The following is a 14737-nucleotide window of genomic DNA, read 5'->3' as shown; positions in this document are numbered from 1 at the left end:
CCGAAGAAAACTTTCCTTTATTTGTTGAACCTGAAAAATTATAAATGTTTTAAAGTTTAAAATTGTATTTATTTTATTTCTTTCTTTTTTTTGCAAAAATTCGCATAAAATTTCCAAAAAGTGGTGTATATGTATAAAAAAGTGAATTTGCTTAATTCTAGGAAACACAATTTGACACAAAGCGTAATAATACACGATTCAGTTTAAAAGCTAAATGCACAATTCCATATTGCTTAATTCGACGGCAGAGTTTTGGGCTTAAACTATGATTGGCATGATATTTTAAATTAAGTACTTGGTTTCGATCTATGTAAGTACAACCTGTGTGTGTTTGGGGCATTTAAATGCATTTCGGAATTGAAGTTATTTTCGAGCAATGAGGGCATATATTCGAGGCATCATCAACGTTTCATCTGGTAATACGATCCGTTCTGCATGCAAAGGGATCAGCGATTTAATTGAAAACAGAAAGTCTGGCAAATTTCGTGAGATTTCTTATGAATCAGCCATAGCAACGTGACTCAATTGCCACACTTTGGCTTTGTCCAAAACAAAAATACAATATCAGAGACCAGAAAAGTGGACGGGGACGGACGGAGCAAAGCGGTGGGTAAACGTTTTGGACAGTCGGGTAAAACTACCTGCATAAAATGAAATAAAAAGTATCGCTCGAAGGTAGAGGCCAGAGCCAAGGAAAAAGGGACGGAGGACTGGCCAAACTTGTTGAGCCTGAGCCTGAGCCTGGGATAGGGATAGGGATTTATACAAGCAACAGATAAAGAAACAGTGGATGCGTTGGGAACACAATTTACAATTATGAATGATTAAATCCCTTTCCAGTGAACTGCTCGACTGGTTATGGCTACATTTAACACTAAAAGTCCCCAAAAGATTTGACAAGAACCTAAAAATTTTGATTAAAGTAGATTAGGGTGAAATTTCTTTCCTAATTTCTTGAGATATTTGATTGGATCTGACCTGTTATAATATTCAATACTTTCAAATTTCAATATTGAAACAGGTCTTATTTTTATTCTATTGTTTAAATTTTCTATGAAGGATTACTGTAAGGAAAAAAGATTCTTGTCAGATACTTTGAAGCTTGAAATCGCTAAGCATATTTATGCTTTCGTTACTTGCAGGATGTCAAAGTCTTTTTTTTTTTAAGTACAACTAAATCGGAAGCCTATATATCGTAAATCAGGCCAGTTGATGGTGGTGCTTTTGGTCCGGATAGTTCTCTATAGATTGAATGGAACGCGAGGTTGCCGCCGTAATTGTAGAGGACACGTCCATGAAGCGATACTTTTTCTCGTCCCGACAGAGCAGGGGGTAGCAGATAATGCCGTAGTAGAAAACTAGGCAGATAACTATTACAGTGAAGATAATGGCGATGATCCCGAATGTCGAGATTCCTGCCCGACTGTCGAGATATTCCTTTGGCGTCGGTGGGGGCGTGGTGGTGGTGGGCGCTTCGGTCGTTTTGTATCTCCTGCCATAATTACTTCGCCCTGCGCTCGCACTGGAAATCAGGCAACTGGAAGCTGGAAAACCAGATCACACGAGTATCTCATTAATATCTCAAAGATCTGTGTCACATTCTCCACGCGAATATCACTCACCTAAGAACAGCAAACAAAGCAGGTACGCACAGCGAGACATTTTATAAGTATACGATCTGACCGAATAGCGTTCGTTTCTTTCTTTTTTCTATCTTTTTATCCACGCAAACGGGACGCAGACGCAGAACAGAGAAACCGAGAGAATCAGAGCACACAAAGCAACAATGAAAAGCCTTTCGGTGTGTAGGTGGCAGCGATGACAGAACCTAGCTATCGATAACTTGAGGTGAAACACGAAAGTATCCTGTAGTCTAGATAAGACCGGTCACGACTTTTGATAAACAAGGGATTTTAAACTTTAAAAGAATACATGAAAGAAATAAAAATCATAACCGCTTTAAAACTTTTAAATTTCAAACAGCCTGTAAAGACAGTTTTTGTTTGTTATAACGCTTTTTGATATCTTATGAAAATACCTACTATTAGTTAATCATGCTGAATACTGTTAATTTATATTTATAATGGTTTTTATACATGTAAAAGTAACTAGTTAGTTAAATTAAAGGTTAATTACTAGAAGTAAATCGTGACTGTTCACCTCACAGTATCACAGTTCACCACCATATCCAACAGCAATGTTGCCCATCCCTAGCCACCACTCTCATGACCACTGCCTATCGATAACACGACGAAAAATTTGTTGGTCGAGCGTGTGTGCGCTGCTCTGTTCGTGTACACTTTATTTTCAATTGGTGAAAATTGTTATAAAACTATCTGGAAAACATGTGAAAATTGAAAAAGCCCATTTATACTCATGAACTGTGCGTGCACAACCAAATTGGCGACGCCCTGCAAAAATACAGTGGGTGAAAATCAGTAAAATAACAAAGGCGTATGCAACGGAACGATAGACGCTCACCCGATCGTTCCAATACAGTTGTGTGTATATTTAGCGTTGCAACTAATTAATTCGACGCAACTAAATGCAAGTAAAATACGGCCAACGCGGTGCCAACGGACAAAAACGAACAAAAGTACAGTGAAAATTTGAGTCGATTGTCGGCGCACGAAGCTGTAGCTAAAAGGGGAAGAAGAAGCAGTAGCCAGAAAACCGAAACAAACGAGAAAGAGAAACGACAAGAAACGGGGTGCATATGTATGTGTGTCGTGTATGTGAGAGTGGAATATAAACAAAAAATTAACAATACGAAAAAAATCGTGAACAATTGGCGAAAAGTCATAGAAAATGTCACATTTGCCATTAGATGCACGGGCCATACTGCAGCACCTAAATGAATTAGGCTATAGGAATATATCCGCTGAGCAACTCCGTGAATTTCTGAAAGGTAAGCAAGCTTATTCCCCCCTGTCTCTCCAACCGCCTTCCGCCCTTGCCCCATTGTGCGTGTGCCAGTGTGTGTGTGTGTGAATGTTTGTTATTTTATGCACAAGTTTTTTTTTACAGTTCGGCTTTTCGGCTAAATTTCAAATGATTCGTCACCATTTTTATTTATTTTTTTTGTGTTCCCTTGCCCGCTGCCAACGAACGTACGTGTAAAGCGCAGGAGAGAGCAAGCTACAGCAGAAATACAGTGCAATGGAATAAAGAAAAAACAAAAAACGAGTATTACTCGGAAATTGTGAATAACACACGACTGAGAAATATACGGTGGCGAGGTAGATACTTCGGCTACATATGTAGCTCTACTGGGCACAGTGGTTGCTCCTCACCACTCGAGGAACACACAAACACACATCATATACCATATACCCATATACCATATAGAGGGCTATATGGGGGAATAATCGAACAATTAGCAAAACCGGCAACCCAGGAGAACAACAAACAACACACTATACGTTTCCAAGGCACATTTCTAGACACAAAATATTTCTCCAATGGTATATCCAAACACATGGCGGTTGAGTGACCACTGTAGGATGACTATGTTTTCATACCCTTACTACTAGTGACTACTACCAGTGTGGTCATGCAACAGTTAATACTAATATTAATAATAATGTAAAAAATAAATAAAGCGTAAAAAGTAAACAATCTGAATAGTAAATAGACCAGAAACCAGTTCTATTAGATAAGAATTTTTAGGAACCATCTTGTATAGGGTATTTGAAGCTTTGGCGTGTAAAGTTTGCCTCTCGTGTTTTTGTTGTTGCTTGTTGTTGCCCTGGGCCTGCTTTTCTGCTTGTTTGTATCTTTCACTGTTCGAGTATCTATGTTTGTTTGTTTGTGTGTGTGTGTGTGTGTATTTCGGCCTCCACCGCATTGTCAGCTTCATCCGCGACTTCACATGAATTTTTTTTTTCCACAAACGTACAAATTTATGTACTGCGTGTGTGCCTGCTTTTTCCCTTTTCTGCCGCCGCCGCCACTGCTGCCTGCTGCTGCGGCTGCTGTCGCTCTTTCTCCCTCCCTCGGTATCTTTGAGTTTTGTGCGTTTTTTTCCATTTGCTCTTATTTTATTTCGTGTGTGTTATTTTTTGCCGTCTTCGTTTTCTTATTATCATTTTGTTGTTGCTGGTGTTGCTACTGCTGCTGCTGCTGCTGAGGGTTGCCACTCGTCGTTCTCCCGCATTCCGCTTTGCGACTAAGTTTCGTTTTGTAATGGCAAAAAAAAAAAAGGGGGGGATGGGGGGAAAAAGTGCCAGCGCAGCTTGCTGTTTTGCTTGTTTTTCAGGTTATATGTCGATTTTGGGGCCTTTTGGGCAGTTCATTTATTTAGGAGTGGGTGGGCGGGTGTTGCCAGATAAGTTTAAAACCTAATTGATATCGGTCATCGGTCTTTATGCCATTGCAGGCTCATTCGCATTCTTTTTTAACGAAGGTGGGGAACATAACGAAATGCGATAAGCAATGACCCAGAACAAAGTATAAAAACAAAAGTATAGAAAAAGAAAAACACGAACATTTTAAGATTATATTTTTTAATTAATAATTTGAGATGAATCAGAAGTATGATAATTGTTTAAACATAATGATAATGATTTTTTAATTAAATAGTAATTTGGGTTAATTCATTTTATACTGCCAAAATATTTTTTAAATTCTTTTTTTTAATTCTTTGTAAGATTTTTTTAATTTCCCTCCTTTAAGATTCAAATTAAAACTGGTTTTTAATCCCCTGCCTTGCCAGCTGTATCATCACTATATATTTGAAAGTGGCAACGTGCTAAGACTATTACCCAATCTGGTAGCACTCTATTGCCGCACAGCTGCTGCTTCTTCTTCTTCTTCCACCCGCTTGGGTTGGTTGATAGTCGTCCCATTTTTAGTTTGGAATTAAAATTATATTAACTCACACTCGGCACACGATGGGCATTTGAGCAATACATACCGAAATGCAGTGGAATGCAATTATTGATTTGATTTTTGTGTATCCGAATGCAAAATTGCATAACCCAAGCAAGCCAGGAGCAAGAAGAAGCAGAAGCAGATGCGGGAGGACCTCTGGGCAGTGATTTAACTGTTTCTACTTATTATTTAATTTTCGCGGCAAAGGAGTTTGTAAATGCGGTTGGTGTTTGGATTTTTTAAACTACAGTCAAATATTCCATAATCACAAAAAATAATTGTTTTGCATTAGTGTTTTTTTGTTTAAAAATGTCCATTAAATATTATAAAATTAATACCGTAATTTATCATTAAATGTATTTGTGATATATGGGGGTTTGACTGTAAGATATTGGATTTGCATTATCTGTAATTAATTGTCTCTTGTCTCCACTCTTTTCTTTCTCTATTCTGGGCTCTTGGGCCGGCTGTGCAGCTAATTTGCGCCAGAAGGTATGCAACCGCAGTCGGACAAACAAGGCGCCAGCAGACTCGCAACAACAACTAGCAACGCAACACCAGCAGCAACATCAGCAGCAGCAGCAACAGCAACAGCATCTGTAACAACAGCCACAAAAACAACTCCGCCTAAAATAAAGGTCATCAAAAGCAAACGCCCGCTGTGTCACTTCAAGTTCTATTTGGACATCTGTGACCATCAGCTAGCCACTCGGATCGAGTCCGATATTAAAGCTTTGGGTGGACATCTCGAGTTCTTCCTGAGCGACAATATCACACATTTTATAACCGACAAGCCAGAGGTCGGTAGCGGAACACAAACAGGCCGAACACCTGGTACACCATCCACACCCGGCACACCCACCAGTCACTATCAGGACGATGGATGCTCGTCGGCCAGAAAACCGAATCAGCGGCAATCCCGAGCTGATGCCATACTAAGTCGCGTCCGCAGGACAACAGTTGGGGTGCCCAATAGCGGTGTCAATAGCACACCCACAACATCCATAAAGCGTAGCTATACCATCTGGCAGACGGACTACGCCCAGCGCTTCATAAAGCGCATCCAAACCGAACTTAAGCAGTACTTGGAGGGTAAGAAGGAGAGCGGCCGAGCAGGAGGATCGGGATCTGGCGGCGCAACAGGTAGCCCCCATCACATTCAGCTCAAGAAGCAGTATGTGAAGATCGAGTCTGTCAAGCGAAACTATCGGCCGTACTATCATTTAATTAAGCAGCCAGACGACTGGCCAAAGATCGACCTTAGCAGCGAGGACGGCGCTTTTCGACTGCTAACCAAGTCGAAGACAAAGGAGAAAAAGGAACAAGAGCAGAGCATGACCCGCAAGTCCCAGAGCTCGCGCACATCCCAGAAAGACAAGGAAAAGATACCCCAGCATCCAGCCTTGCAACAGCTGAAGAAGCAATCGACTCTCCCGCCGAATAGTCCACGTTCCAACCTACGGGAGCCGAAAGATTCGAGCGAGAAACAGGGAGGAGTGTGCGAGATCTGTAAATTGGAGTACGACACTCTGAACATCCATCTCCAGAGCAAGGATCACGAGCTGTTCGCCAAGAATTCTGAGAATTTCTTGGCACTGGATAGCCTCATAAGTAGTTCGGCGGATGTGAATCGGTTTTTGGAAGAGCAGCCTCCCGTTGAGTGTGAACTGGACATGGATGTGGACGAGTCAATGAGTAATGAGGAGCAGAAGAGGCCATCGCCAGCGTTGCGGGAGCGATCCAAGCGCATAACCAAAGGCAAGCATTCGTCGGAAAAGTTCCAAGCTTCGGCTGCATCCCCGCAAACACCTTCACCCGGCGGCGGCGGTGCGGGTGGCGGTGGCGGAAGTGCCAACAGCGGAAAGAAACAGCAAGCCGGTAGCCTTTCGGAGCTCCAGCGGCAGGTGCATCCTACCACGGCGGCCGCTACTCCCACCACGACTACTGGACGGCGGAAAACCCAGAACTCTGGGCTATCGCCTCCAATTAGAGCTATGCTGCCACCTTCGTCGCTGTACAAAGTGGTGGAGACGCGCGAGGAGTGCGCCACTCCGCCTCGGAGAGGCAGGCCCGGTGCCAATCAGGTGGATTCCCCCTCTCTGATAGTGAAGTTCCAGAAAGTCCGGCAGACGGAACTGCAGCGCTTGAACGGCGAGGCTGAGAACTTTATGTTCCCGCGAACGACGGCATCCACGACGAGGAGTAGCAGCGAGTTGCCTACGGACATAGACAGGCAAACCACCTCGGATGTGAGGGGCAGGGGCAGCATCTCCTCGGCAAGCCTGGACACGAGCACCAGCGAAGCGGAAACAAAAGAATCCTCCGGTCTGGCGAACTCCAGCATACGGAAGAGAGCACAGGCCGTGGGAAGAAGGAGAAAGGTCGGTGGAGGAGGAAGCGGGCAAGAGGTGCTCCAGCGCCAGTTGTCCACCGGGAGTAGCAGTAGTAATAGCAACCAGCAGCGCTTTCCGAGCGCCCCCATCCAGCCAGAGGACGAGCCAAAGCCGGAGAAGCCACAGCCGCAGCTAAAGATGAAGATGAAGGTGAAGCAGGAGCAGCAAGTGGTGGCCACCAGGAAGAGCAGTCGCACTGCCACCGCCATCGTAACAGCCGCCACTGCCAGCAGTCGTCATCAGCAGCAGCAACTGAGGCAGACCAGCCGGAAATGGGCCAGCAAACTGGAGGATCGGATGGGGGAATCAGAAAAAACAAAGACAAAACAAGTCAAGGAAGTTGAAGCTCCAGCTGAGGCGGAAGAAGACACGGCGGAGTTCGAAGAGGTGCTATTGGAAGACCTCGAGGACGAGTTGGAGCTGGACCTGGAGAGCAGCGTAACCTCTGAGGGCAGTGATGAGGACTACATAGCCACCAAAACTACAACCGTTACAAAAACTCGGACGCCTGCAGATACCAGAGAGCAGAGGGCAGCCAGGCGGCGCTCGAGGCTTACTATAAATCGGAGTGCAGGCGAGGTGGAGCCGGTGGTTGAAGCGAAGACTTCACCCACACGAGCAGCCCCCAAAACGGCGAGCCCCACGAAGACACCCAAGGGCAGGCAGCCAAAGAACAAACCTCCACCGGTGGATCTGATCTTCGACTGCGCCAAGAGCGAGCGGCTGCAGAAGATGCAGTACACCTTCGAGTCCCTGCCCAGCGGAGAGCTCTGGAATCGGGTGTTCCTACGCCAGGATGCGGGCGAAGAGCATTACTATACGTATTACGGTAGCACCCGGTACAGGAAGCTGCCCTACGAAATGGGTCCCATACCCATGGCCCGAACCTTGCCGGCTCACACCTGCTCCCTGTGCCGGGAAGCCAACGAGGGAAAGGCCGAGGTGGAGGCAGCGCCAGAGAAGCCAGAGGAGCAGAAACCCCAGCCGAAGAAGGAAGTGAAAACGGAGGACGATGGCCAGTCCCCGTGCTCGTCCTCCGTGTACAAGCACAAGAAGCTGCACCTCCTCCAGCGTTATCAGCAGGAACAGGAGCAGCTCCAGCAGCAGCAGCAGCTGGAGGGCCATCCCCTAGCCACTGCCATAGCCAAATGTGATAGCAAGGCCAGCACGCCGGAGCTCCTCGAACGGGAGTTCGCCTCGGGTTCTCTGGGGGATCGGGTACAGTTGATAGAGCGGGTTCGCAGCACCTCCAGTTCCAGCTGTAGTAATAGCCAAAAAAGCGGCATCACTTGCCGGAATAAGCAGCTGGCCAGGATTGCCGAGCTGCCGCCCAGAAAATCGCCACGGGAGCATGCTTCCACTCTGGCCCTGGTTAGTTGCATCATCCGCCAGCGGCAGGATTCGCAGAGCAAAACGAACTCCGAGGCGGAAGAGCCGCCTCCTCCTCCGGTGGTTGTCCAGCCGCCCAAGCTGAAGACGCCCTTGAAACAGGAGCCCGTGGTTACGCCGGCATCGCCGAGGACCACTCGGTCCCAGGCCGCCACGCCAGTGGAGGAGCTGCGTTTTGCCACCGAAATCAGCGAGACTGTGAAGCGAATGCGGCGCGGCCAAAACAAGTACGATCATTCCCCGCCAGCACCGGTTCCAGCGACGGCGTCACCCGTTCGGAGTCGTCGCATTCCGCCCTCCGCCGCCAATCAAAGCTACAGCCACAGCTACTCCCGCCGCTTGGAATTTGCCGCATCCACGACGAATCGTAGGGAGGCGAAGGCGTCGCGAAAAAGAAGAGTCAATGCCCAGGGCACCGGTTGTGTTGGGCGTCCGCCACTGCAAACCGTACAACAGCAGCCCGGCGTTCCCGCCTTCCGCGGAGTTCGGAAGCTGCCGAGCAAGAAGGGTCTGCTCGAATACGAGATGGAATCCTCCGCCTTCAAAGCTCTGGATCAGGCCATGCAGTACAGTAATCCCGGTTTCGCTGCCTGGCAGCTGGACAAGTACCTCGAGCTGGCTGGCCGTGAATACGATCTGGAGGTCGAAGAACCGCCAACGTCGTCGTCGGGAGTCGAGTCCCAGGAAAGGCAATCCAACCCGCAGACACCTCCGCCCACCGATTGCTTCACAAGCGAGTTCGACCTCTGCGATCTGCTGATGGGCAGTGCGGGGAGTGGTGACGACGATGAGGATCCCACCAAGGGTGGTCTACCGGGCACTAGTCGGCGGATGAACAGCCTCAACCTGTATTCCAGTTACTACAAAAAGCGGAAGAGCTTGAAGTCCAACCGAACGGGATGGCCGAAGGCTCACAGGCGACGCAACCCTGGAGGATACGGCGGTAATCGTTCCATGCCAGAGGAGAGGATCAACTTCCAGAAAATGGGTCTGGTGGAAATGCGACCCATTAAGCAGGAACCGATGGAAACGGAGGAGGAGCAGACCACCACTACGACAACCACAACGTCGGCCACCCGGGAAAAGCTTCTAAGCAAAGAAGATGAGGACGATGAAGGTGGTGGTGGAAGTCCGGAGGGGGATGAAGGCGGAGGTGGGCAAGGGAAAACGGCCGATGGAAAGCAGAATCCTCGAGAGGGCGCCGTCATGACGCCACCGGCCACCGACGTGGATGAAACGGTCGACAATGAGCCAGAGCCGGAGGCCGACGAAAACGAAAGCCTTCCCGAGGAGGATGAAACCATGGCCGATTCTGTGGATCAACAGCAGGACGATGAGGCGGAAATCGAGGCCACCGATGCCGATGTCGAGGAGGAGGACGAGGAAGAAGAGGAGGATGTGTTCGAAGACGCCTTTGAAGAGCAGGATGCCAGCGGCAAGGTCCAGGAAGATGGAGAGCCGGTCGAGAAGAGAGCCCGAATACCATCGATATCGGTGACTACGCCACCAGAGGATCGCTCCACTCCCGGCAAGAAGCTGCTGCTCACCCTGCACAACGGCCAGCGACTCCAGGCAACGTCCACGCCCAGTTCCGGTCCGGTTCAGAGACGGACGCCCCAGCTGAACGGCAGCTTGGGCAGCTGTATATCGCCAAGCGAGAAACTGGGTGACAATTCGGACATCTTTACCGTCTCCTCAGATGGTCTGGACACTGATCTGGATCTGAGCAACACCCAGGCGGGCGACTCCCACGAACACTGTCCCCATCAGCAGCAGCAGCAGACGACACCAAAGCGCAAGTTCGACATCTCCAAGTATGCACCGCCGAACAATGGCAAGGCGGCCAGCAGTTGTGCGGCGGAAGCGGCCACCGCGGCGGCCAAGTCCCTGGCCATTTCGCAGTTCCTCAAGAAGGAGGTGCGTGTCACCTGCCGGCGGCTGCGCGCACCGTTTCGCAGATTTCGTTACCGTCGCTGAACCATCGCCTCCATCTATCACCATCATTTATCCTCGAATCACACCCACGAGCATTCAGCATCATTCAGCACCAATCACTTTCTAGATTTTAGTGTGTACAGAGACGATGAGAAAATAAGTTTCAGTTTATAGGTATTTTTAGGCCACAATTCCCTCCAAAAATCGATCCAAAAGCGCGCTCCCCCCGTCTGTTCCCAATTCAATTTTCGGATTATCGGAAGTGAGGAGATATTATATTTATGATTTTATGTTTAGCCACTGCCATTACTGCAAAGCATTAGGATTTTCTATTCGATGCACAGTTTCCAAAGCGCTTATTTTATTCTTGTTTTTTTAAAAAAAATTATACCAACCATTTAAGAGTTAATTTGAAAATGAAGTGGGAACAGATTCCGCCGACCCATCAATCCACTAAAATTTAGCATAATTTAAATTCAAAACAAACAGCGATACGTAAATAAGTCTTAGTTTAATATTAGTTTAGCTCAAATACCCCCATCCCCCCCCAGCAAAAACATTAACTATTTCGGACAATTCCAAAAATCTTCTCATTTTCAAATCCTAGCCATTAAGTAGTAAAGATCCTTTCAAGTTTCCGTTTATCCCTTCAGATGTTATCATTTTCTTAGCCATGTATACTAAATATCAAGTCAACGCTCAAAACAAATTCAAGAAAAAAAGGCAACTAAACTACTATGTAACAGAAATAAATTAAAGTTAATACAAACTAAACTAAAAACAAAACAAAAAAACCAAAAGCAATTGTAAAAATATTAAAACAAAGAGTAAATTATATTATTAAATATTCAATTAAAAATATACGCTAGTTTTTGTGGTTGAAGTGGTACAATTTTTCAATTATTTGTTTTCCAAATTAAAATATTTATTTATGTTATAATATATTTATTAAATTGGCATTAATTTAATTTTAGAATCTAAGACCAAGATTATAAATCTGGGTTTTGTAGTGTCTTGGTTCTCTCCGAAGATAGATACTTCTCCCTCACCTTTCTCCATCCTGCACCTGCCGCCATTTCTCTCATCCCATATATAGTCACCTCCTCCCATTTTCCCTGCTAATGACCGACTCTCTGATCCGATCCCATCCCCATCTAGACTTGCGCAAGCTCATCAAGTATGAGGAGCGTCTGGCGGAGAACGCAAAGGAGGACAATTTCAGCAGCCTGCATAAGCGCAGCACCGCCAGCTCACGTGCCAAACTAAGTGGAGATGGGGACAAGAACAAGGAGAACACTGCCCCCGGTCCCTCGTCGTCATCGGCGTTATTCGTGAAGGAGAAGGAGTTCAAGACTGATCGGGAGGATGCCCGTTCGGGAGCTGGCGCTGACTTTGATGAATTGGCACGTCAGTTTCGGGAGAAGCTACTGATGGAGGCGTCCATTCCACCGGTTTTTCCGCCCAAGCAAAACTCGAGGCAGGCTTCGGCCAAGTCGGAGCCAACCAACCGGCGGCGCAGTCGAAGCGCATCCGGCAGGCAGCCACCTCCATCTAGTGGAGAATCGGATGCCCATGCTGCAGAACGTGCCAGGGCACAGCGACGTCGCCGTAGCAAGTCTCGGGCTCGCAGTGCCAGTCGTGGATCCCCAACAGGTAAGGCTTGGAATTATATTTTTTGGAAATATTGAACTCATCATCCCTTTTCCAAGCAGGACGTCGTAAGAACCGACACACTGATCCAGTGGCACTCTACCAATACTACCAGAAGGAGTGGGCCCACTTCCGTGGCCAAATACCCGGAGAGCTTCCCAAGCTGAGCTCCCGATTCGGAGCCCGCAACAGACAGTATCCGAAATAAAGATTATATATATTCAACGGCAGCTCGATAATCGATAATTCCCATAAAAACACTCATTGATTCCACTTTTCTGTATTTATTTCGATTCATTCTTCAAATTCAAATATACGTTGGAAAATTTCTATGGAAATTGTGGTCTTTTTTAAGGAAATTTCTCTATTTTTTGGTTAGCTGTCAAAATTCGATTTAAAGATTTTTAAAATTCCAAGACTATTTCTGGGCAAGATTTAAGGTTAAGAAGTGCTAGCATGTTGGAGCGACGTCGCAGATCCCAGTTGAGATTGGAACCATTGGTTTCGGTGCCGGCAAGGACTACTATGACGCGACGGACTCGACGTGTCACCTTCAACATCGAAGCCAATGGCCCAGTATCTCCGAGGGGACCCAGACGAAGACGGAGGCGAGAGCTCCTAAATCCGTATGCCATGCCCATGCCAATGATGTACAATCCCATGCAGGCCGTAAATCCCTGGGGTTTCAACTCCAATCCGAATAATGTTGTAAATGGAGGGAACTTCATGGATCGTTTAACGGCGGGTGATTTTGAAGGAAATTATCCATTTGGAGGTCTTGATAGCTTTGATATGTATTCTGGAGAAAGCTTTGATCCTCCCCAAGAGCCACCAATGAGGTCCTTTAAAAAAAACAGCGGCCAACAGGCCATAGACGATCTTAAAGATATTTTGTATGGCTTGGAGACCCATTTGGCAGCGGAGAAGCTAAGAATTTCCGAAGAGAATTCTGCCGATATGGAGTCCGAAAAGGAAGCTCGAGAAGATCACAAACCTACCCAAGATTCTCAGATCTCGGTTCTCACCGAGTTCATGTCCGAAACCGTCGAAAAGCTAAACAATTACTTGGCCCATCACTCTCAGGAGCAGGTTTTGCCCAATAACCACATGGACCGAATGGTAGCACCTCCAGTGCTTCCTCCCATGATGCCACCTTACATCCTTCAGCTGCCCATTCAGCCTGTGATAATACACAACGCTGATTTCTTAAATTCCTCCAACCTCAACCAGTCCGCCTCTGACCTGGAACCCAGCTCTGTGAAAAGACCATATTTGGAGCGACTGCCCTGGTTGAGGAAACCAAGAAGACGTCCTCCAAAAACGACCGATAATGTCCGGACGCAGAATAAGGGGAGCAGCACAGATGACTTGGATACCTTGCCAAAGATTTTGGAGGCTACAAAATCTAAAAAAATGTGTAGTAAGTTAAGAGGTTAAGGTTCAAGCTCCAAACCCATTCATTATTGCTATATATGTTTATTAGATACCTTTGGAACCGCTTGTCAAACATGTAGGGATGAAGGGACCACCATGTGGTGCCCAATGGAATGCTGCCGCAAGTGCTGCGGCGTGGTCAAGAGTCTGGATGTTATACCTAGTGTAAAGAAAATGCTTCCTCCAAATGACCCCCCCAAACAGGATACGTTCAATCCACCCCCAGTAGAGGCACCACCTCCTAGTCAGCTATCATCCGAGGAGGAGGCTGAAGTAGAATACCCCATTAAATCGAGTAAAAAAGCGTTATATCGGCCGGCCAGTGGATCCATCTACGTGGCTGGCACCCCACCAAATTCCAGCCTTCTGACCACCTGTGACTGTCCGAGTGGAGGTGGAAATCTGACCTACTCCTATGTGGAGGAAGAGGAGGAGGAGCATCAGGAAGAAAATCGGTCAGAAGACTCTATCGATGAAGATGATTGGAGTAACAATAGCCGTAAAGAGTTATCCGAGTGGGAAAAGGAGCAACAATACCATTTGCAAATGGAGATGACTCGGAGATCCCAGTTCACCAAGAATAAACGAATTCAGACCGATCCGAGCATATCGGATGACTCTAGCTCTGTGGAAATTATAGCCACCACCGATAAAGCACTTAGTACCTCGGACATAAATAATATAGGCAGAGTCAAGAAGCCAGTGCTGATCTTTAGTGTATGCAAGAGATCCTCGATAAGAAGGCCATATCGGATGAAAAGTGGACACCAATCGAGAGCCAATAAGGTGCAGTTTGAGAAAATCCTTCAGACCGAGGGAGTTCAGGTTGGCCCTGAGATGAGATCCTTTGGCACAAATCCGATTAGACTACGAAGCAAAGAATCATCTTCAAAGAAGAACCAGAATCCTCGAAAAAGTTCGACCAGTAGCGACTACACTCCCTTTCTGTTCAAGGATAATAATACCAGAAATCGAGGGCAGGAGGGATCTAGAAATCGATCTTCAAGTCACAAGTCCAGGCTAGACTATTCCACTTTTTGGCAGGATGAGTAATAATAGCTGCC

General features: G+C 46.8%; 4 protein-coding genes across 4 annotated transcripts; 3 read left to right on the top strand and 1 right to left on the bottom strand.

Annotated features, from left to right (window-relative positions):
• Positions 1–47: 47 nt before the first annotated feature.
• Positions 48–1814, bottom strand: LOC108118637 (uncharacterized). The gene is made up of 2 exons (XM_017231414.3): positions 1623–1814; positions 48–1544 (listed from the first exon to the last, which is right to left on the bottom strand). The coding sequence occupies exons 1-2, from the start codon at positions 1660–1662 to the stop codon at positions 1201–1203; spliced, it is 384 nt and encodes a 127-aa protein (XP_017086903.1). The 5' UTR covers positions 1663–1814; the 3' UTR covers positions 48–1200.
• Positions 1815–2766: 952 nt separating this feature from the next.
• On the top strand, positions 2767–12577 carry Hyls1 (Hyls1 centriolar and ciliogenesis associated). Its single transcript, XM_070277700.1, has 3 exons — positions 2767–2908; positions 11748–12242; positions 12302–12577. The coding sequence occupies exons 1-3, from the start codon at positions 2809–2811 to the stop codon at positions 12445–12447; spliced, it is 741 nt and encodes a 246-aa protein (XP_070133801.1). The 5' UTR covers positions 2767–2808; the 3' UTR covers positions 12448–12577.
• On the top strand, positions 2771–11448 carry chif (DBF4-CDC7 kinase regulatory subunit chiffon). The gene is made up of 2 exons (XM_017231406.3): positions 2771–2908; positions 5348–11448. The coding sequence occupies exon 2, from the start codon at positions 5367–5369 to the stop codon at positions 10629–10631; it is 5265 nt and encodes a 1754-aa protein (XP_017086895.3). The 5' UTR covers positions 2771–2908; positions 5348–5366; the 3' UTR covers positions 10632–11448.
• Positions 12578–12648: 71 nt separating the features above from the next.
• Positions 12649–14726, top strand: LOC108118634 (uncharacterized). The gene is made up of 2 exons (XM_017231408.3): positions 12649–13659; positions 13723–14726. Exons 1-2 carry the CDS (start codon positions 12696–12698, stop codon positions 14724–14726), a joined length of 1968 nt encoding a protein of 655 aa, XP_017086897.2. The 5' UTR covers positions 12649–12695.
• The last annotated feature ends 11 nt before the right edge of the window (positions 14727–14737 follow it).

The sequence above is a fragment of the Drosophila bipectinata genome, chromosome 2L (genome assembly GCF_030179905.1).
Source record: "Drosophila bipectinata strain 14024-0381.07 chromosome 2L, DbipHiC1v2, whole genome shotgun sequence".
In the NCBI taxonomy this organism is placed as follows: domain Eukaryota; kingdom Metazoa; phylum Arthropoda; class Insecta; order Diptera; family Drosophilidae; genus Drosophila; species Drosophila bipectinata.
Note: the sequence above shows the minus strand (reverse complement) of the source record. Positions and strands in the feature narration are given on the sequence as shown.

Excerpts from the sequence above, each read along its gene's own strand:
- Hyls1 (XM_070277700.1), top strand. The coding sequence starts at position 2,809 with ATGTCACATTTGCCATTAGATGCACGGGCCATACTGCAGCACCTAAAT. Across the intron at positions 2,909-11,747 it reads ACTCCGTGAATTTCTGAAAG|ACTTGCGCAAGCTCATCAAG; the intron begins GTAAGCAAGCTT and ends ATCCCCATCTAG. Across the intron at positions 12,243-12,301 it reads CAGTCGTGGATCCCCAACAG|GACGTCGTAAGAACCGACAC; the intron begins GTAAGGCTTGGA and ends TTTTCCAAGCAG.
- chif (XM_017231406.3), top strand. The coding sequence starts at position 5,367 with ATGCAACCGCAGTCGGACAAACAAGGCGCCAGCAGACTCGCAACAACA.
- LOC108118637 (XM_017231414.3), bottom strand. The coding sequence starts at position 1,662 with ATGTCTCGCTGTGCGTACCTGCTTTGTTTGCTGTTCTTAG. Across the intron at positions 1,545-1,622 it reads GCTTTGTTTGCTGTTCTTAG|CTTCCAGTTGCCTGATTTCC; the intron begins GTGAGTGATATT and ends CTGGTTTTCCAG.
- LOC108118634 (XM_017231408.3), top strand. The coding sequence starts at position 12,696 with ATGTTGGAGCGACGTCGCAGATCCCAGTTGAGATTGGAACCATTGGTT. Across the intron at positions 13,660-13,722 it reads AAAATCTAAAAAAATGTGTA|ATACCTTTGGAACCGCTTGT; the intron begins GTAAGTTAAGAG and ends TATGTTTATTAG.